The 21632-nt window shown below is 43.1% G+C and overlaps 1 protein-coding gene across 3 annotated transcripts; it reads left to right on the top strand.

Moving 5' to 3' along the window:
- Positions 1 to 245: 245 nt before the first annotated feature.
- On the top strand, positions 246 to 20963 carry LOC144806234 (uncharacterized). Of its 3 annotated transcripts, none has more exons than XM_078672631.1 (3): positions 246 to 413; positions 10502 to 10670; positions 10820 to 20963. In XM_078672631.1, the coding sequence occupies exon 3, from the start codon at positions 11802 to 11804 to the stop codon at positions 13758 to 13760; it is 1959 nt and encodes a 652-aa protein (XP_078528757.1). In that variant the 5' UTR covers positions 246 to 413; positions 10502 to 10670; positions 10820 to 11801; the 3' UTR covers positions 13761 to 20963. The 3 variants fall into 3 exon arrangements, with proteins under 3 accessions (XP_078528757.1, XP_078528756.1, XP_078528755.1); XM_078672630.1 differs by having other exon boundaries at positions 10766 to 20963; XM_078672629.1 differs by having other exon boundaries at positions 10502 to 20963.
- Positions 20964 to 21632: the final 669 nt, after the last annotated feature.

Raw genomic sequence — 21632 nt, 5'->3', positions numbered from 1 at the left:
GTCTGTTTTACTTTAACATTCTTCACTTACTCAATGTCCTTAAAGTCCTTGGATTGTTTCAGGAAGAGTTTCAAAACGTTCTCTTGATTTATAGAAGGTCAAGAGGTCTGCCACAGTTTTTATAAAGTTTAAATCCTTACTGGTATGTGTTCAAGCATGCTAACGCTTTACCATTCAGAGCGAGGTGTTGCTTGGCATCCCTTTGTTGATTCTCTTTTCTTTTCTCTTTTGCAGGAAATCGGAAACAGTGCCGGGAGAGGATCTGGAACCGGAAATTCAGAAACAGGAAGGAATGTCTGAAATGTGCTCCGGGGAGCAAGAACACAGCTGAAGACACTGAGTGAAGACAGGGAAGGAAGCAGGGTGGAGCGCTAAAGAGCTTCGGATGATCTGCCACCAAGGTCCGGAGTCAGGTGAGTGTTTAGGCACGAAGCGAAGCATCGGGAACCAAGTGGGTGGGGTTTAAATTGCTTTGGGTCTCAGGTTTTCTCACGTGTGCATGTGAAGGTGATTTGGGCCTTAGATCTTTCCCAAGTAATTCACGTGTACATGCCAAGAACGTTTACACATGCAGGAAACGCCTCCTGCCCCCCCCAAAGGTCTTCGTATGTGACAGGGTTTTTCCGGATGCAAGGCATGGAAAGATCTGACCAATCTTGTAGTATGTACATGTGTTCCTGTTTCCAGGATCTTTCTGATGCATCATAACCCTTCCAGTTAATTAAATACTGTAATCGACCATGTTTACGTTTTGCATCTATAATGCGATTTTCTTCATATGCAATATTGTCTCCAACTACAACAGGTGGAGGAGGGTTGTCTTTTCATGTGGACTGATGTAATGACTGATATTTTCCTACTTTTCTGGTGTTTCAGCTAGTTAGCTATAAAGTAATTACTCATCACAGTCCCTTCCCAGAATGCCTAACAACAAAACACCACATTCAGACTACCTATCTGAGAAAGGAGTAACATAAATAACTAAAGATACTATAGATCAAAGCTCAGAGGGTATGTATAGCAACGTCCTCCGACGAATCAGAATCAAATATCAAATCAGGTCAGCAACGTCTTCCGACGATCAACGCGCACTTACGCGAGCAACGCACCCTGGTGTGAATCGATATCAAATCAGCAACGTCTTCTGACGAATCAATATCAAATCAGCAACGTCCTCCGACGAATCAATATCAAATCAGCAACGTCTTCCGACGAATCAAATATCAAATCAAGTCAGCAACGTCTTCCGACGTTCAACGCGCACTTATGCGAGCAACGCACCCTGGTGCGAATCAGCAACACCTTCCGGTGAAAATCAGTACATACCTCTTACGCTATGTTGGGTTGGTCTACCAGCAATTTAGGTATTCCTGCTTAGGAGCCGATTTCCCTTCCGTATCTACAAGTACTCATTAGAGGGGAACTAGCACATCCCTCTGTAAGCACTTGGTAAAAAAGGGGCCCGACCTTCCTCCACAGAGAATAAGGACAAATTATATATTCTCCCATGTAGTCATCCCTAATCATGAGCAGCACACCTTCCCATCATCAGTTACCTGTAAGAAGGGAATCACCCCTCCTTCTATACTACAGCACCTGGTTAAGAAGAACCCACACTCTCTCTTAGTGACAACAAACAAATGGAATTAATGCAAATTGGGGTCTTTTATTACACAATGATGAAAGGACATAGAAAGAAATGACTTATTAATATACATACACACATATAGAACCTGAAAATAAAGGAATAATTAGATAAAATGAGTCATACATGGAACACCTCACCATATTATTAGACATCTGCAATCTGAAGACAGGTCCGTCTCTCTTTCCCTCTTCGGTTGGGTCAGGACTCTCTGTTCCACAAACACGACTGCACGTCTGCACCGTGATGCTTCACCAGACCGCCAAAACCACCAGACAATCCTCTCACCTTCACTTGGACCCGCTTTCACTAATATAGAATGTAGCTCTCTCTCGAAGCTTCTAGAAGAACCCGCCTACCGTTCTCATGAGATTCCTGTACCTTTCCGTACCTGGCACACAACAGCAGCTGGCCAAGCTTTTGTTATGGCTCCAGCGCGAAGAGAGTACATTTCTCCGACAAGAACCGGTGCTTGCTGGTTCACTACTAGCGAACAACACTTTGAAACTAAAACATTGCCCTTCACCTAAAGAGGCTTAGCAGAATGGTGTCAGAAAAGAACATAGCATCGCTCGAGCATAGGCCTTTAGGCCCGAAAAAGAGCAAAAAGCAGCATATAAGGGGACATAAAGCTGTCAAAGTCTATAGGCAAGCCCTACCAACTAGGTGAAATAAAGGTCGGGAATGGACAAAACACCATACATGTTCGATTGACAGCAGCATATATTGAGATGGTGGTGGGCAACGGTCATAACCGAGCCAAAAAAGCACCAATACCTCAGTCACTACACCGGATCATGTGGTTTGAGCAAAGATACACGAAAAACTGGGTGATTGGCATATTCCGAGGGCAAAGTTAATCTCATTGAAACTGGATTCAAAATGTTATTTATGGGAAAGGGGCCAATGAGCCTAGGTTTTAGTTTCTTGGGGCCTTCAATCTGGATATTTCTGGTTGAATACCAGACGAGATCCCCTACTTTATAGGGTGATGCTGGTGTTTTGTGTTTATCGACTGATAATTTGACCTTTTTGTTTATTGTTGGGTAAACTACGCTTGGCTTGTTCTTGAAATTCCCGCAATTCTGTTAATCTTTTGGTCACAGCAGGCATAAATCTGGAAGGATGGCAGGAATAGATCGTGGATGTAAGCCAGTTATAAAAAAGTAAGGGGAACAGCCTAAAGCTGCATGATAGCTATTGTTGTATGAAAACTCTGCCAATGGTAGGACCTCATCCCAATGAGCCGATATAATGGAGGTTAGGCACCGTAGACTTTGTTCAAGGTATTGATTAACTTTTTCTGTCTGGCCGTCAGTCTGTGGGTGAAAAGCGGAGGATAATGCTATTTCAATTCCTAAATGTGTGCACAACTGACTCCAGAATTTTTAAACAAATTGAGGGCCCCTGTCGGAAATTATTTTACTGGGAAGGCCATGTAGTTTTCCAATATGGTTTCAGAACACTTCACTAAATTCTGTAGCTGTTGGTAGTTTTTGTAAGGGAATAAAGTGCCCCATTTTAGACAAAAGATCCACAACTACTAAAATTGCAGTGAAGTTGTGGGATTTAGGTAAATCTGTGATGAAGTCCGAACTGATAGTATGCCAGGGAAGCAGAGGTATGGGCAATGGTTGTAGAAGACCTTTAGGGGATGAATGGGAGGACTTTTGTCGTGCGCACACTGGGCAGGCTTTTATATATTTTTGGACGTCCTTGGTGTTTATTCCCTGTGTGTTAGCTTCTTTATTTGTCTGAATGCAGAGAACTGTTGTCTGAAGGCCAGTATTAAGGGCTACATAAAATAACTGGACCCTGCTCTAGCGCCTGGAAGCACCTAGATATGGGTGTGTAGGTGTGACCAGAATCACCTAACCCTCTGAAACTTTGTCTCTTTTAAATACCCAAGAAATTATTGGCATACCTTCCTATACCATGTAGAAGCGATACAAAGCTTACCTTCGAGGGCCCCTTAGAATGACTGAAGGCATGAGTGACATAAGTGTACATTGAATGTGTGAATGAGTGTGCCTTACGGCTGAAAAGAACTGACTATAGTATCAAGCCTCTTGGGAAGACTTTCGATTTGCTTTTATCACAGTTTATCCCTTAAGCCTTATCGCCTGCTTCTGAGGGCATTAACAAACAAGATTAACGCCCTGCAAAGGATGTTAACTGTTGTTAAGTGAAAGAACCAAAGGCGAGGGAATGCAACGAGGGGACAGACAATTAACAACTGTTAATGCCAGACGGCATGTTAAAAACAAGTTTATATCCTTTCTCCCTCATCATACCACACCCAGATAGGCACACTCTTACTTTCCGGTCGATGTCCATACTTCTCACTCTCACAGGGCCTATAATGCAGACAAATGACAGTATTAGTGGCAGCATTCTAAACATGCTGATTGGTTGAGTCGATCTCTTCACAGTGATGGCTGAAGAGCACGTGCTGATTGGTTGAGCCGATCTCTTCACAGTGATGACTGAAGAGCACGTGCTGATTGGTTGAGCCGATCTCTTCACAGTGATGACTGAAGAGCACGTGCTGATTGGTTGAGCCGATCTATTCACAGTGCTGACTGAAGAGCACGTGCTGATTGGTTGAGCCGATCTCATCCCAGTGATGGTGATTGCTGAAGAGTGTGTGCACTGTGATCATGCTTCTAAGTGCAGGAGAACCGGGGATAAGTTATCAAGTGAAGTACAGGTGTTATTTCAGCTACGTTTTCATTATATAAAATGAAAATATAATTATGTAAAAAGAAGTTTTTCAGTAGGCTAGTTTTAGGGACCCCAAAGTTCTTTATTCTTCCCCAGAATCAAGACCTTAGTTTTCTCTCCACTGAGTTGGAGAAAATTGGCCTGCATCCAGTATGCAATTTTACTCAACCCCATCTGGAGAGCAGATGTCTCAGACACCCTCTCCATAGAGAGAGAGAAGACTATCTGGGTGTCGTCAGCATAGGAGAACAGGGTCAGCCCGCCTCCTCTGCAATGTCAGCCAGAGGTCTGACACTCATGTTAAATAACAAAGGGCTAAGAATGGAGCCATAGGGTTGCCCGCAGGGAGAGGAATGAGTAACAGAACTGGCCGTTGGGGCGAAGACCTGGAACGTTCAGTCGGTGAGAAAAGAGATAAGCCAGTTGAGTGCCGGCCTGGTAACACCCAAAGATCGTAAGGCTTTCGCTAACACGGTGTCAGACACCGTGCCGAAAGCTGCTCTCAAATCAGTTTGATCTTTCCTTGCAATTGAAGGTGGCAACTCTTACATCTAAATTTCAGGTTACTAATTTGATGAGCCTGTCGACTAACATGCTTTACAGAGGTTTCTTTTTAAAAGGCACCGAGTCTGTTTATATTGCACAATTGCATTAATTTTTTTCATCATTTAATTTAATTAAATTAGATCACCAAGAAAACAGTTTGTGTCTCAATGTTTTCAGCTCCTTGCAGAAGGATTCATTTGAACCTTGGAGATTATTATTCTCGGTCACCAAAGGATGGGAATGGATGAGGCTGACCAAGAACAGAGGAAAGCGTGCACTTGAAAAGAGAGTAGGTGGGAACACAGACGACAAAGGGGTGCCCCCTATGAGTTCTTGAAGAATAACATCAATGTCATTGAAGAGCCACTGAAAAAGGCATGGTCTTGAGATAGAATTTGCAAAGCCAATCTTAACAGGACAGTTATTTTTACCTATTTATACCTCATTCAGGAAGTCCTTTAAACACCGTATTATTGAAATATAGTGCTCATATGCAGAGCTGCCCTTTTCAGAAGTTCTGCAGAACAGAATTAGCCTACCTATTATTCTATGCTAGTTTCTCTTTTCAAAATCCTCACACTTCTTTAGGGTTATTTAGCACACTGACGAGATCACCATTTTTCTCCTCAGAAGAGGACCATTTCTTGAAACCTTTTTGGGCCCAGAAAATATTGGAGCACGATTATTCAAATCTGTTTTCACAGCATCCTTTGTTGGCCCATCCAAATACGGAGATTTCTCTTACGTGTGACTTTTGCAGGAAAAGCTACATACAGATCCTCGTTATTTATTTTTGACTTGTAAGCCTTATTGTTCCTCGCTATATGAGCAGGTATAAAATACAACCATCAAACTTGTACTTTACAACCAAAGGTTTTTTTAAAGTTGCATTAAATGATAACATTAAATACATCTGATGAGATGAAATAGAAAACTACACTTTAGACAAAGGCCTACACAAAGCATATGCCCCTTGTATAACAGTGTGATTCTAGGATCTTTTGAAGGTGGTAACCATCGCCATCCATCTGCAAAGATCACCCTGGATGCTACCAGTTGATCTTGTTCATTGTATAGAAATCAGTCTTGAGCATGAACACATTTTACATTAAAACTAAAAACACGTTCCTAAATGTTATCCTGATCCTAACCTTCTTGTCTGTCCTACCATATGAGCGTGTATTTGAATCCATAGACTGTTTATCTATCCAAGCAAAAATATTACCCTACCTTCAACAAGTTATCCTTGAGGAACCGGCCACCCTGTCCAAGAAAATTAAGAAGTTATTGCTCAAGACAGTATGGTTTGTCTTTCGTGCAAGTGGATTACATGTAACAATGTCTTTTTAGGTTTCGCCTGTCGAAAGCTGCGCAAGCAGCGTTTCGCGCAGGCGAAATCTTATGTCAACAGTATGTTGGCCTAGTCCCGCCTCTGTCTTCCATTGGCTAGCTCCATAAATGGAGGCTAGCCATTGGAAGACAGATCTGTCCTTCAATGCCGGAGCAGATTCGTGGGCGTTCCGGCGATTTTTAGGCTTTCTGCCCACGTCATGCGGAGGTGGGCGGGTTCTTTTTTTCTTTGGGTCTCGGCATCCTTCGTCCCACCAGCCTGCTCGCTCTCCCTGTGAGGACGCAGACGCCGACCCGCTCCCTACTCCGAGCTGGGGTGGGCTGCACGATGTCACTTTCCTTGCAGGTAAGCGGAAGTGACGAACTGAACGGAAGTAAGAAAACAACCGTAAGGCTGCCCGAGGACGGAAAGCTACGGCTGCTTTCGGTAATTATTCGTGAGCATTGGTGAACCCGGGCCACGGTGAGTGTGGTGCTCTTTCTTTGCAGGCTTAATGTTGGCCACCGGCTACAGTGACGGGGTGCAGGGCGAGAGCCGTGTAGGTGGGACTGAGTAGTGAGACCTGGGAGGGGTGCGGCGAGAGGCACGGCTGCTGCTCTGCGGGGGTGGGTGGCAGACCGTGCCTGCGCCCCCACGAAATCAATCAATCGGGGTATACAGTCCTCATATATCGGTCTCTTCTCAAACGAGGAGCATGCAATTCAGAAACGCATACTTCCGCTGGCCTGATGGCTCTGGTGCCGGGATGGGGCTGGCGCATACCGCAGGGCCCCTGGGAGGGTCTGCCATTCACCCAAGCTGCGCGTTGGGTATTTTTGTATAGATCGAATGTTTTAGGTTATTTGTCTCCCCTTTAGAATTTCCCTTCCTCAAGAAGGTTTCGTGTGTCACTACATCTGCCTTCCGCTGGATCGCCACCACGCTACTCCACCCCACCAGTGTCCCTTCCTCGTAGGTGTACCAGGAAATTCGGGGCATCCGGACCCTTTACATCGATAACCACTGCTCTGCATCCTCGCGCCAGACAAGAAGTTTGAGCTTTGCTGCCAGGTACCAAATCTGCAAATTTGGTTTTTGCTCTGCCCACTCCATTTTTTTTTCCCGAGTTTTATATAGCGCGAACTTGAACCGAACCGAATCAGTTATCAGAGCACTTTACATAGCACCAGTTACGTTACATGAGGACACACTTTCATTTTTTTTAGGCACGGGGAGATTAAGTGATTTGCCCAGAATCACAGGGGGTTTTTGGCGTCGTTACCGAGACTCGAACCAAGTTCCCCAGGTCCGAGGTCGAGCGCCTTAGCCGTTAGGCCAACCCCTCTCCATCCGTAGTCCTAAAACGTTAGGGCCCTGGTGCTTTCCCTTTCTAATCTTTATTCCTCAATATTGCATCCGTACCTTCTCCATTGACATCTCCAACCCTTAAAAAAATAAAAAAAATAATCCTCCCACACATGGAGTCTGCATAAACGCTAGGCCATTACGCCCTGAGACCTCATCCCCACTCAGAAGCTCGGCAGCTTCCAAATCTCATTAGGGCGTCTGGACACCGCCCCACCACTCCACCGAGCCCTCCTCACCTGTCGGACGCGAGCAGCAGAGATGGAGGCCACAGGCAAACCGAGTCTGTTCCAGGAGTAATAGAGCCCCCCCACGGGCAGAACTCAGCAGGAAAACAAAACTCCTGCTCGAGTGGGCCTGGATGTGTATTTGAATTATACTGAGTTCATGGCCCAATCGGTTATTTCAAGTGACAATGGGCTAGCAAAGAACAAAGCGCACCGACACTGTGGGCTTCTAGTACACGACTGCCAGTCCTTGTTACATGCAAATTAAACTTTATTTTAGATTCCTCTATAACAAGTCCACTGTTTCTTAGCTGGCTGGTGCACAACTACCTGCAGAGACGGGAAAAAGATGTTGACCTCATGTAAGGCCCAACAAAGTACCCCCTCGGCCTGCCCCTTCCCTGCCCTCTTCGACAAGGCCGCCTACCAACTCTCCGCTCTTTAACTGTGCTATGGTGACCACTGTCCGCACGAAGCAAAAAAGTATTCCTTCTGAAATAAAAATAGAAAGTTATTTGTATAAATTGTAGCACCTACGATCTTTAATTTCCAAAGCATCTTTATGTACAAGGACATAAGGGACATACAGGGGTGACATTCTTATGATGCATAACTGTTATTTCATTCAAAAACACATATAGTTTTCATGATGGTGTTTACCAACAATTTGTTTTTCTAAAGGACCATTTTACTAAATTGGACCCCGCCCTGGGTAACATTGCTGTCTCAGCCGTGCAGTTGTCACTCACGTGTTCGACTTCCAGCCAGACCGCGTCAGATTTAAAGAAGGTACATTGGAGGTAATGTCACCCGTTACGCAGAGCATTTAGGTTTAGTTCTGAAATCAGTTAAGCTTCATGAAAAACGTACTGAAGGGTGGCTGCCGAAAGTACCATCAACTGTGCAGAACACGCATCGAATTCACTGGCAGATGGTGTACAAATACGTCACGTTTTTAAGTTCTCAGAAGTTAGGAAGTGAGAAATGTAGGTCGACACCTATCTCCAGAAAGGGCATCTATAGAATCCACCCCACTTGGCCCACCCGAACCAGTCCTGTCTGCTCTCCATATCCCGTGACAATTACTTAACCTCGCCAGTAATAAACAAATCTCGCCTAAGCCGTGTTGTGATTGGGCTCAGCAGCTGTATTGACAGGCCGGGCTCTCGGGGTGGACAGGACCCTCCCATGTGGATTTAGCTGCAGGACAACACTGCCTGTCCAGAAGGCCCAGACACCTGGAGGACACCTTTAAGCCGCCTCCCGGCCGATTTGTACTTCAGAGGTGCCCTGGTGAGCCCCCCGTTGTAAGACGCAGATGCTAATTGGCACAAGCAGCTTGTAAATCACTTTCTACAGGCGATGTGCGGCAGTGAGCTGACGCCTGCGGTGAACTGGGGATCGGCGGCCCCAACAGAGCTCAGAGCAGTAGAAAAACAACTCTTACATTTTACCGAGAATCATAGCAGTAGAGACAAGTAAAAAAAAAGAAACCTCAATTTCTGATAAACTTAACTGTTGCCTGTCGCGGATTACCAGATGCGCTTTCCTATTTGACAGCATTCATTTTCTGGTTTCATCCTATCGCTCACAACCTTCTCTGTATTGCCAGATCTATGTGTATCACGTGATCCTGTAGTCTCACATCACTGGCCTTGTTGCTAAGTGCAGGTGCTTGTACACTTCTTGCTTCGTGTTCAAGGTCCATCTTAGCTCATAAGACAGTCCAAGGCATCTTGAGCACAAGGAAAGGAGTAACTTTAGTGTCACCTTCCATACCCAAGCAGAACCAACTTCCAACCATCTCACCATTCTTCTGTTTCCAACTGTTTCCGCTTGTGTCCAACTTGACCTTTACATGCGGCCCCTCCTTGTAAACAGCAGCAGTGTGTGGGGCTCGCAATGTGTGGGGCTCGCAGTGTGTGTGGGGGGCTCGCAGTGTGTGTTGGGGGGGCCTCGCGGTGTGTGGGGCTCGCAGTGTGTGGGGGTCTCCCAGTGTATGGGGGGCTCTGTGTGGGTGTGTGGGGGGCTCTGTGTGGGTGTGTGGGGGGCTCTGTGTGGGTGTGTGGGGGGCTCTGTGTGGGTGTGTGGGGGGCTCTGTGTGGGGCGGCTCTGTGTAGGTGTGTGGGGGGGCTCGGTGTGGTTGGCTCTGTGTGGGTGTGTGTGTGGGGGGGCTCTGAGGGGGGGTTCTCTGTGGGTGTAGCTCTCTGTGGGTGTGTGTGTGTGGCATTTGCGAGAGATTAAGCTATTGGCATTGTAAATGACAATGCCATTTATTTATGTTTTCAAAACCAACACATAAATAAAAATGTTGTCATTTACAATGCCAATAGCTCTAACTTTTGCAAAGGCGAAACCGTTGCATTGTAAATGCTTGTTTAAATATCTGTTTGGTGCCAGTGCATATGACTTTAATTTCTGCCTTTGGGATTCTATGTTACAAGTCCATAGGGTGCATGTATCCTTTGTGAGCTTAATAAAATGTTGAAAATTGTATAAATACTCACTCCTACATCCAAGTTCTCTCAGGCTACAATTCTACACTCTGCTCTGTATAAAAAACACCTCAACATTTTCAAAATTCTGCAACTCTGCATTGATTTGGCTTGTAAATTATATTTTGGGAAATGTTCATGTATTAAGTATTTAATTTTAATACTATAGGTGATTGAAATTACTGACGAACAAAGCAAGATTTAGCACCAGGCAACTGAAGTCAGTGCCATAAGAAGGATTATTTTGAAAAACTGAAGGACATCCAGCATTCTACGTTTAAACAATTTCCAAAATCTAGGTGTGGCGAGGAAGTGGGAGCTGAGGAAAGTACTATACTGTAAGTGAAGTCTCTAATTTAGCATTTCATTAACCCAGAGCAATGCCAAATCTGTGCACAGAATAACCTTCATCTAAAACATCATGTAATTCCAGAGAGGAAGCACACACTGCATAAAAGAAAGTTATAACAAAAGGTTTCTTCTGCAGACCATCAAAGAAAAGACGCTGAGAGAAGACTCCGAAGCTGACACGTTAACAACCAAAAGATTGGAAAATCACCTTTGTTCAACAACCATTTTTAACCAGTTACACAAGTTTGAGACTATCTGACTCTGGGTAGAAAACCACGACCCACTCTGCTCACTCTTATGAAAACCTTAAAAATTCACCACTTTATTGTGTCCATAACCATCTCAGATTGTTTGTTTTTTATTGTGTACTGTTCTGTAATTCTATGTAAATCGCCTCAACAGTATCTGCTGTGAATGAGTGATATGTAAAACTGTTCAATATAAAAATGGATTAAATGAGCACAGTTGCGCTATAGGTAATGTAAATAAATCTTCGTCTTCAGAACTACAAACCTTAACTTTACACCAAACATAGAAAGGGTAAAAGGAACTGATGTTCTGCGACTAATGATCCACAATAGTACTGTGCCGTTCTAACGCCCTCAGTTACTGCCATTCGTCAGTGGAAAAAGGTACTTATCAGTTTAATGATTAAATATCAGACTAACACCTTATTACTGCATTGCTAGGAACCTATACAAATAGATTTGAGAAAAACTTCAGTCACAAAATTAGTCGCTGCCGGAGAGGCTATTACCTAAAGACTATTATCTGCTAGAACAATTTCAACAGGTGTTACAGGGCTGCTTCCAGACATATTTTTCTCAATTCAAGTGTTAAGAAGATTACACACAATTTATTTTAGAGATAAATGCTGAGCATTATCTAAACAAGCCCGACTCTAAAATCAGGTTCACTCTTACCGTGGCATATAAGCAAGAGAAAACTAAATGTAGAGATATTAACTCTAGGAAAACACCTTATAAAACACGGACTGTGAGAGCAAATTCAGTGTTCAAACCCGCCTCAATCGAGGCAAAATAACCGAAGTTGGGGAAAAAAGTTACTTGTGCCAAAAAAGATACAGCCATAAATCTTATCTCACAGAATTTGACAGAATGCACACTGGGGAAAACCACTTTCAGTGCAAAGTATGCAAAAAAAGTTTTAGGCGTAAATCTTATCTCACTGAGCATATGAGAATCCACACTGGGGTAAACCACTCTCCGTGCAAAGTATGCAAAAAAAGTTTTAGGCGTAAATCTTATCTCACTGAGCATATGAGAATCCACACTGGGGAAAAACCTTATCAGTGCTCTGAGTGCCAGAAAAGGTTTAGTATCAAACTGAGTCTATATCGACATGAATTAACCCACTCTGTGGAAAAACTTTACCAGTGCGCTGAATGCCAAAAAAGTTTCAACCGTAAATCTTATTTTACTGAACATATGAGAATACACTCTGGGGAAAACCCTTATCAGTGCTCTGAATGCCAGGAAAGATTTTGTAACAAACAAAGTCTTTCTCGACATGTAATAACCCACTCTGGCGAAAAACCTTACCAGTGCTCTGAATGCCAGAAATCTTTCATTTACAAAACCCATCTCACTCGGCATATAAGAACCCACACTGGGGATAAACCTTACCAGTGCTCTGAATGCCAGAAATGTTTCAGTCTAAAATTCAGTCTCACTCAGCATAGAAGAACCCACACTGGGAATAAACCTTTTCAGTGCTCTGAATGCCAGAAATGTTTCAGTTGCAAAGGCAAACTCACTGTACATACAAGAATCCACACTGGGGAAAAACCTTACCAGTGCTCTGAATGCCAGGAAAGGTTTGGTAACAAAGAAAGTCTTTCTCGACATGCAATAACCCACACTGGTGAAAAACCTTATCAGTGCTCTGAATGCCAGAAATGTTTCAGAGACAAACAAAGTCTTTCTCGACATGCAGTAACCCACACTGGGGAAAAACCTTATCAGTGCACTGAATGCCACAAATGTTTCAGTGAAAAAATCTATCTCACTCGGCATACAAGCACCCACACTGGGGAAAAACCTTATCAGTGCACTGAATGCCAGAAATGTTTCCGTGAAAAAAGCAGTCTCACTAAGCACATAAAAACCCACACAGGGGAAAAACCTTATCAGTGCTCTGAATGCCAGAAATGTTTCCGTGAAAAAAGCAGTCTCACTAAGCATATAAAAACCCACACTGGGGAAAACCCTTATCGGTGCTCTGAATGCCAGAAATGTTTCAGTGACAAAAGAAGTCTTTCTCGACATACAATAACCCACACTGGGGAAAAACCTTATCAGTGCTCTGAATGCCAGAAATGTTTCAGTGAAAAAAGGAGTCTCACGCTGCATATAAAAACCCACACTGGGGAAAAACCTTATCAGTGCTCTGAATGCCACAAATCTTTCATTGGAAAAAACAGTCTCACTCATCATATAAGAACCCACACTGGGGAAAAACCTTATCAGTGCTCTGAATGCCACAAATGTTTCATTGACAAAATAAGACTCACTAAACATGCAAGGACCCACACTGGGGAAATACCTTATCAGTGCTCTGAATGCCACAAATGTTTCAGTACAAAAAACAGTCTCATTCATCATATAAGAACCCACACTGGGGAAAAACCTTATGAGTGCTCTGAATGCCACAAATGTTTCATTGGAAAAAACAGTCTCACTCATCATATAAGAACCCACACTGGGGAAAAACCTTATCAGTGCTCTGAATGCCAAAAATGTTTCAGTAAAAAACGCGGTCTCACTTACCATATAAGAATCCACACTGGGGAAAAACCTTATCAGTGCTCTGAATGCCAAAAATGTTTCAGTTTCAAACACAGTCTCACTTACCATATAAGAATCCACACTGGGGAAAAACCTTATACGTGCTCTGAATGCCAGATATGTTTCACTCAAAAAAGCAGCCTTACTCAGCATTTAAGAACCCACACTGGGGAAAAACCTTATCAGTGCTCTGAATGCCAAAAATGTTTCAGCCAAAAATCGCATCTCACTGAACATGTGGGAATCCACACTGGAGAAAAAATAAATTAACAGTGCTCTAAATGTCAGAAAAGATTCAGAGGTAGAGATGGTTACAAGCGCCATAAAAATAATTCAGTTCTCTGAATGCCAGAAAAGGAACAATTTTAAACTCAACCTCACTCTACATGAGCAGACGCACACAGGGGAAAAACATTACCAACACTGTGAATGCCCGAAATTCCTATTTGATAGGCACAGCCTCACTAACCATAAGCGACTCCATACTGATGAAAACCTTATGAGTGCTCTGAATGCCAGAAAAGCTGCAGAGAAAAACTCTATCTCACCATGAGAAACTCCACACTGGAGAAAATCCTTATGCCATAAAAGCTTGAATCTGAAAGACAGTGTTACACGTCATGAGAGATCCCACTCTGGGGAAAAACCTTATGAGTGCTCGAAATGCAAGCAAAGTTTTGGTTACAAATTACTTGTCACTTGACATGAGCGAACTCACACGGGGGAAAAAAGCCTTATGTGTGTTCTGAATGTCAGATAAGGTTTAGTCTTGAATACAATGTCACTTCACATGAGAGAATTCACCCTGGACTAAAGCCTTATACAGAAGGGGAAAGCCAGCAACATTTTACTCAGAAAGGAGATCTCACTAAACATGAGAAATGCATCCACATGAGGTGAAAAGAAAGGCGTATCTTGAGTTGCAGAAAAGCTTCTAACAACCTGACTTTACATGAGAGAGCACATATTGTAGTTGCAATAGGATTCATCAAGAAACTCTTGCAGGATAACTTAAGCTGTCCGCATGCAACCTCCAAAGAAATTTCAGGCCTGGAAATATTTTTAATTGCAACAGAATCCTCAATTTGAGTATCTGAAAGTTACAAAACTCTCAAGGTATTTACTTTACACAGAGAAGTGTTAGTGCTTGCAAACATCAACTAATTAACAAAAAATTCACAATATTAATGTCTTAAATTTTCTCCACCCAAAAGGTTTCTACTCACACTTGTTTCTTTACATATGACTGAAATCTAGATTTTCATGGTAAGATTAGGCCCAGGCGGTGTTCCTCAATTAAGAACTCGGCAAAGTGTAAAAAAAACTCAACCGCTCAATAATTGCCAACAAAATCACAATAATAATGCCTTAAATTTTACTCCACCCAAAAGGTTTCTACTTACCATTGATTCTTAACATATGACTGATATCTATATTTTCATGATAAGATTAAGCCTATGCAGAGTTCCTCAATGAGGAACTCCGCACAGTGACAAAAAAAGTCTGGCGGTCTACGCGGAGTTCCGCGAGCAGCGGAGTACGTAAGGGTCATGCTGTTTGTGGTGATTTTGATCTCCTGGTGTTTGTCCTGCCCACTAAAAATAATTGCGAATGGCACCATGTGCAGCGCAAGAGTGTGCAGCTGCCTCTACTCGAGCGGCAGCTTTGTCAATGCGAAGCATTGAGAAATCCGACGACCCGCTATGAGAAATCGCCCCAGGAGGTTGATTTTGCTCACCAACTAGACCATGGCGAGCGCGAGCAAGGAAAAATCTCATTAGGGGGTGGATTTTCCCCGCTCTGGCACATGACGTTGAAGAGCGCAAGCGTCGAAAAAACCTCGCTACGCTCCATGGAGCGGAGTTTTTAGGAACTATGCGAGCTCCGCGGAGTACGGAAAGCTCCGCGAGCAGAGTTCACCACCCAGAATGAGATAATATACGACAGCAGGAAAACATAACCAACCAGTTACTTGCCTTCGATAACGCTCTTTCTGGTGGGTACTCCTTTACCTGAAGATTCCTTACCGTGTGAATATTCCCCACACGCCAGGCTGGATCCTCAAACTTTAAAGCACTCCTGCTGCACGCAGTAGGAGACATCATGCAGCTCAGTGTCGACATCATTCTGCTCCAGAAGTAACAAGCGTAGACGCATAGAAGTACTTCCCATGCGCACAGTGAACAACTAAGAGGTCTATGAGTTCATTATCTCACTGGTCTGTATCACATATGCAGGCCCTGGTTAGATATTAATTCACCATTTTTATCATGATTAGAATTCAGATGAGGACTTTTCATTTCCAAAAATTCTAATTGTATTCTCAGCAGCAAGGGTATATATAAATCGTTGAGTGATGACTACGCAGTGCTCAAGATGAAAGTGATATGATGATAAAACAGTCCGATCCACATTTTGTTCACAGAAACAGGGCTGTAAATTGCTTTTGTACAATACAAGTTAAGCAAAGGCGATTCTTAGAAGACATCATTTATATGAAATAGTCCCTGTTTAGTCAATGTTTCAACCATTCCAGTTAATTACCGTGGGCTCATCAGGATGGTAGATCACCGTCTCTCCCATATGCTTCTCACACTATATTCAATACAACCCAGTAAGGATTCTTCTGTATCTAGGGGAGGCGTACCTGGGAGCCAGTGAATCCTCGGCTCGCTGCCAAACACGCTCAAGTGTGACTCTTCCTGATGAGACCATCGTCATTGACTGCTTTGTCTGTGAGAAGCTGCACCAGGCCTCCTGTGATGGTGGGCCGGAAGACCTTCACCGCCAAGTGAAATGCTCGCAACAGCTTGATTTGGAGTTGGGTCTCTGCCGGTGACGAGGGTTCCCTAGTCTCTGTCTCCCATATGGCCTTCCCATCCCAGAAGTAATACATCCATTGCCACTGTTAGGTCTGGATGGAATAGGGAGGGGAGTCTGCCACTAAAACAATCTAATTCACTGGAGAAAATGTTGGATGCTGCCTACAATAGGGCAAGTCGGTGTCTGGAAGGACACAAAGAGGTTTTGCAGCTGCACCAGTTGTAGAGGCAGGTCACTCAGTGGCATGATGTCCTGGACGTTGCCTTTGTGTGCCATGGCCATGAAAGAACTAAGAGACCTGTTGGGTTTGCAGCAGGGTCTGGTGCTGGCAGAGTTGAAAAACCCTACTGTAGCCAAAAGGGGACGAGATTTGTGTTGCAATTGCGTGGCGGAGGCAGACAGACCCAAGGAATCATTCTGGGGCCTAGTCTGCTTTCTTGCGTAAAAGATGAGAGCCATCGAATAGCTTGTCCATTAACGATGCTTGGGTATCTTTAGAGAAGCATATAGACCTAATCCAGGCAATGCACCGAAGTTCCACACTCATGTCAATCGCCTGACCAAAGCAATTGGCTGTGTCCAAGTCACAACATAGTACAAACTTAGCTGCAACACATCTATCCTGAATAGCTTGTGTTTGCCGGCAGAGTTTAGGCCACTGTTTCCAACAGGGCATGATTATATTTGGGAGCATTGTCATTCAGACCCTCCAGGATATAGCTATGTGCAAAAATAAATCGCCAGTTTTGTAACAAGCCTGCACTTTTCATAAAAATGCCAGTGAATGCTACATCATCCTTGCATTGAGCCAGCGCTCGCCAATGGGCCAATAAAAGGCCTGCCTGCTGTTTTGCATTCATCAATTATTTAATTTTGGGGATATTAAGTGTTTACAACAGGGGTCTTCAACCTTTTCTGAAGTGAGAGCCACTTCTGATGAGAAAATCTTGAGCCACTTAAGGCTAATCATCTCGCACATTGTTACCAGACAATTTGTCAAGTAGGGCCTTTTAGATTGAAGACTAACCATCTGTCTGCGCCTTCCGCGCCATGGTACTCCTATGATCTCAAGAAATGCCAAAGAAAATGTAGGCACCAACAGCAATGTTAGAGGAAGAGTTACAGCCTACTGTTCAACACAGTTAAATCACTTTCATCCTTTGGTTATAAAAATGTAGCAACTCCCAGCCGAAAAGCTGTGATGAACTAACCAAATTCTTTTTTCCAAAGTAAATAAAATATTCCTGAATTTTAATATAACACCAGATAATCTTTAGGGACAGATACAGTGGAGTAATCGTACGGTGAATAAACTAACTTACCATTTCCTGGTAATGAGTACATTCACTCCACTTCCTGAAGAGTCTAATCTTATCAACACTATGAAATTCGGAGCCCTGCAGATTCTTGCCCTACATTCAGTTTCAGCTACCATTTCTGCTCATTTCACTTTGTTCTTAAATGGTGCTCCAGTCTGTCTTTTTCCCAGATGCTTGGAAAAAGGCATTGATTTTGCCACTTCTAAAGACTCTTTCCCTCGATCCCTCAGATGTAAAGAACTACAGACCCAGATTGGTCCTTCCTCTTCCTGCTAAAATGTTTGAAAAGGCCATGAATCAGGAGATCACCACCTTCTTTGAAAATACGGACAGTCTGGATCCTGCTCAACATGGGTTTAGACCCTACTACTGTACAGAGTCAACCTTATTGTCAGTAACTGAAGAGATCAGATCCATTGTGGATAGAGGAGATTAATGCGGCCTTGATCCTATTGGTTCTAACAGAACTCCACCAAGCAGTCCAAGTCGGAGATGTCGCCTGGCGCATGCTTTACAAATCTCCCTCCTAGCCAGCAAAATTAAGTAAAACACCAGTTTTTGTTGGGGCTCTATCGGGTCTGAAGCTCCCCCCAGTGCAGGAGTAAAGCCAAATAGTATAAGAGTTGGGCTTACCTCCACGATGCGACCCAGGGCTCTAGAGATAGTCTAACCCACACTTGTCCAAAATTCTTGTATCTTGAAACAGGACGCGAATACATGGACATCATCTGCATTCTAAAGGCCGCATCTCATACAGCTGGCTTCTCCACCTCCCTTTATCTTGGATAACTTAAGGGGAGACCAATAGATTCTATGGAGTCTAAAAAGGTGTTTTTTCTCAGTGCTTCAGATTTAATCAGGGGGTAAAGAGTATCTAGAGATACTTGCCATAAAGTTTCCAACTCCTCGCTCGGCAAGTAGTTCTCCCAGATTCTGTATGGTTGATCCATCTTTCTGTCTGTAGCTGCCAAAAGATGCTTATACCATTGCGCCACTTCTACTTCCCTTGGAGCTAGATCCTGTAGTTCGCTTTCCATACTGCTATCCTCTATAAGTTGTCAGCTTTGCTTCCTACAGCAGGAAGAGAGCTGGTAAAACTTGAACCTGGACAAAGTACAGTTAGTAATATGGTTCCAGTATTCCCAGGAATGGCATTTGTCACCCAGTACAATGTCTCTCCAATATACAACTCCTGCCTCTTTTAATGGGTAAGCAAGAGAGTCCAAAAGAGACTCTGGTGTACCAGGAGAATCCCAAACTGGGGCCCAATCACTGTTATAGGATTGTCCTAAACAATTTCAGCAGTCCGACCACAACCTAGCCACCGAACGCAGGGTCTTTAAACACATTTTTTTAAAGAATTTAGGAGAGTCAAACTTGTACATGAAACCTAACTCCTCTTCCCCTACTAACATGTCTTTAAACATGCAGCCTATCAGCGAACTGTCTGGAAGAGAGCAATAGCATTCTACAGTTCTTTAGTTGATAAGCCCAACAGTACAGCTGGAAGTCTGGTAGGGCCACCCCCCTCGCTGGAGTTTGCGCCTTAATTTCTTCCAGGATAACTGGATCGCTTTACTTGCCCCAATAAAGGAAGAGATCTTGCCCTGGATTTTAAGAGTATCAAATTTTCAGAATTCTAAAGAAACGTTGTTAAAAAGGTAAGCGTATTTTGGGAGGACACACATCTTGATGAGATTAACTCACCCATACAATGATAGTGGGATGCTCTGCCATCTCTTTAGTAGGACATTGACCTCTTTTGAAACTCTATTTAGATTAATCTTGGGGATTAGGGTGGGGACCTGAGATATTATAATTCCTAAGTATCTAAGTTCTTTAGCAAAATTTCCCTCCTGATCGGTTATGTTCCAGGCCAGAACCTCGGTTTTCTCATTGTTTATCTCATAACCTGACAGGCTTCCAAAAGTTTGGGTTTCAGCTTCAAGCTCTGAAAGTGTAGTGCTGACATTGGATGATAGAAGAATTAGGTCGTCAGCATACAGTGCTAACTTTCGTACAAACCCGTTTATTTAAAAAGGGACAGTCTTCTGATTCAACTTTATGCTCTGAGCTAGCAGCTCTATATATAAATCAAATAAGATGGGGGGAAAGCGGGCAGCCCTGCCTAGTTCCACGCCCTATCTTAACTACCGGGGAGAGATTGCCATTAACCAGAATCTGGGCCCGAGGGGATTTATATATTTCTTTCAACACTTCCCTAAAACTATCAGCAAAACCAAAGACCTTAAGAACCTGATCCAGAAAGTGCCAGTTCACCTGGTCAAAGGCCTTGGCTGCATCAACAGTAACGATTAATAAAGGGAGACCCTGCGACGAAGCCAAGTCAATCGACCCAATTAAGGTATGTGTTAAATCGTACAGCTGCTGGCCGGGCAAGAAACCCTTTTGATCCCTGTGAATTATTGGCCCAACAATTTTGCATTCAGAATTCCAGCAAAGACTTTATAGTCAACATTTAGCAAAGAAATTGGGTGGTATGACTGACATTGAGTTGGGTTCTTCCCTGGCTTTAAAATCAGTGCAATAACTGCATCACTTCAAGAGTCAGGCAGGGGAGATTTACCTTCTAAGATCCCATTAAATAGTTTTAGCCAGACCGGGATAATCTCCTCCCTCAAAATCATCCGAAACATTATCACTAATTAGGAAGATAACAACAAGTGGTCCTGTGATGCTTGCTGGAATGGGAAGTGTTTAATCAGAAAATGGATTGAATTAAAGTTTAGGTGACAATTTTGGATTTTGTATATATTTAAAATTGTTGATCTCCAAAAAGGTCTAAATCAATAAATCGAATTGAAATTCAAGTTTATCATTTGAATCCTATTGTTGGAAAATATGTGATTTAGAACTCCATGAGGCGGTTCCTTTCCAGAAAGCATTCAGGTTGTAATCATGAGTCAAATAATGCTGAGGAGGTTAAAATATTCAAATTGAGTTCTAATTGCCTATGAAATGTTCATTGTTCAATATATTTCTCTTAGTATTTTAATGTGCGGACTTTATTGCTTAAGGAAAATAATTAGTATTTGTTTTTCTATATGTAGGAAGCATTACATTAATGAAACCACTGTATCCCACCTTCTTTCTTTCCTTTCCTGTTCTTTATGAATGTTACTATTGTTGAACTTTAAAGACTGCCCGAAATTAAGAATTGCGCTCTATATAACTTTGCTGTGTTACAGTTTGTTGATTTTTATGTACAACTTTCGTCTCTTATGTGTATGGCAACTGATGTTTTGTTTTGCTTTAATAATCAGCTTATGTTGGGTTTTATTAGTCAATAAAATGTTTCAAACACAACAAATGGTAGTTGATATGTATTTACAACTGCAGCATTTTTATTGTATGGGCACTTTCAAAGGGGCCAAAAATATTGTCTGTGGGATGACGGAGGACCACATTGGCATCAGCAGGGAGAGAGTTGGGCAGGTAATTGGGGGTACATGTAAGGTTGGAAGTAGGGGGAACAAAGCATATTCAATGTGTGGACTGTGACTCCTGGAGTGGAGGAACAAGAACGAGCGAGGAAAAAAACTCTGCTCTGTGAAATTCTGCTTGCTCCGCAGAGTGTGGAAAACTACATACTTCGCAAACTGAGCGGAGCTCACTGCCCAGACTTAATTAAAAGGATATTTTAAACCATCTCCTAATTCCATGACCCTAACAAGGAGCTTTATCGTCAGACTCGTTCTTCTGTATGGGCACAGAACTCCTTAGTGACTTGCAATATCTGTATAATGTATGACAGAAGGTACTTTTCCCCTTGTGTAGCCTGCTTTAGATGTTTTTCACTGGGTGCTATCGGAGACCATCAACACTCGCGGTGCACTAACACCATAGCATTTATGTATCAGAGATTTATCCTCTGACGTAATAGGGCGATTTACATAATGAGGAAAGGAGCCTGGTTATTCCTGGTCACAGAGTACCACCATGTTCTTTATATAGAGATGAGAAATGGGAGAGGCTGTTC

This window comes from Lissotriton helveticus (genome assembly GCF_964261635.1).
Source record: "Lissotriton helveticus chromosome 1_1 unlocalized genomic scaffold, aLisHel1.1 SUPER_1_unloc_55, whole genome shotgun sequence".
Taxonomy (NCBI): domain Eukaryota; kingdom Metazoa; phylum Chordata; class Amphibia; order Caudata; family Salamandridae; genus Lissotriton; species Lissotriton helveticus.
This window is presented reverse-complemented; position numbering and strand designations above follow the sequence as displayed.

Bases quoted from the DNA above. Each gene is read 5' to 3' on its own strand.
- LOC144806234 (XM_078672631.1), top strand. From the start codon at position 11,802: ATGCACACTGGGGAAAACCACTTTCAGTGCAAAGTATGCAAAAAAAGT.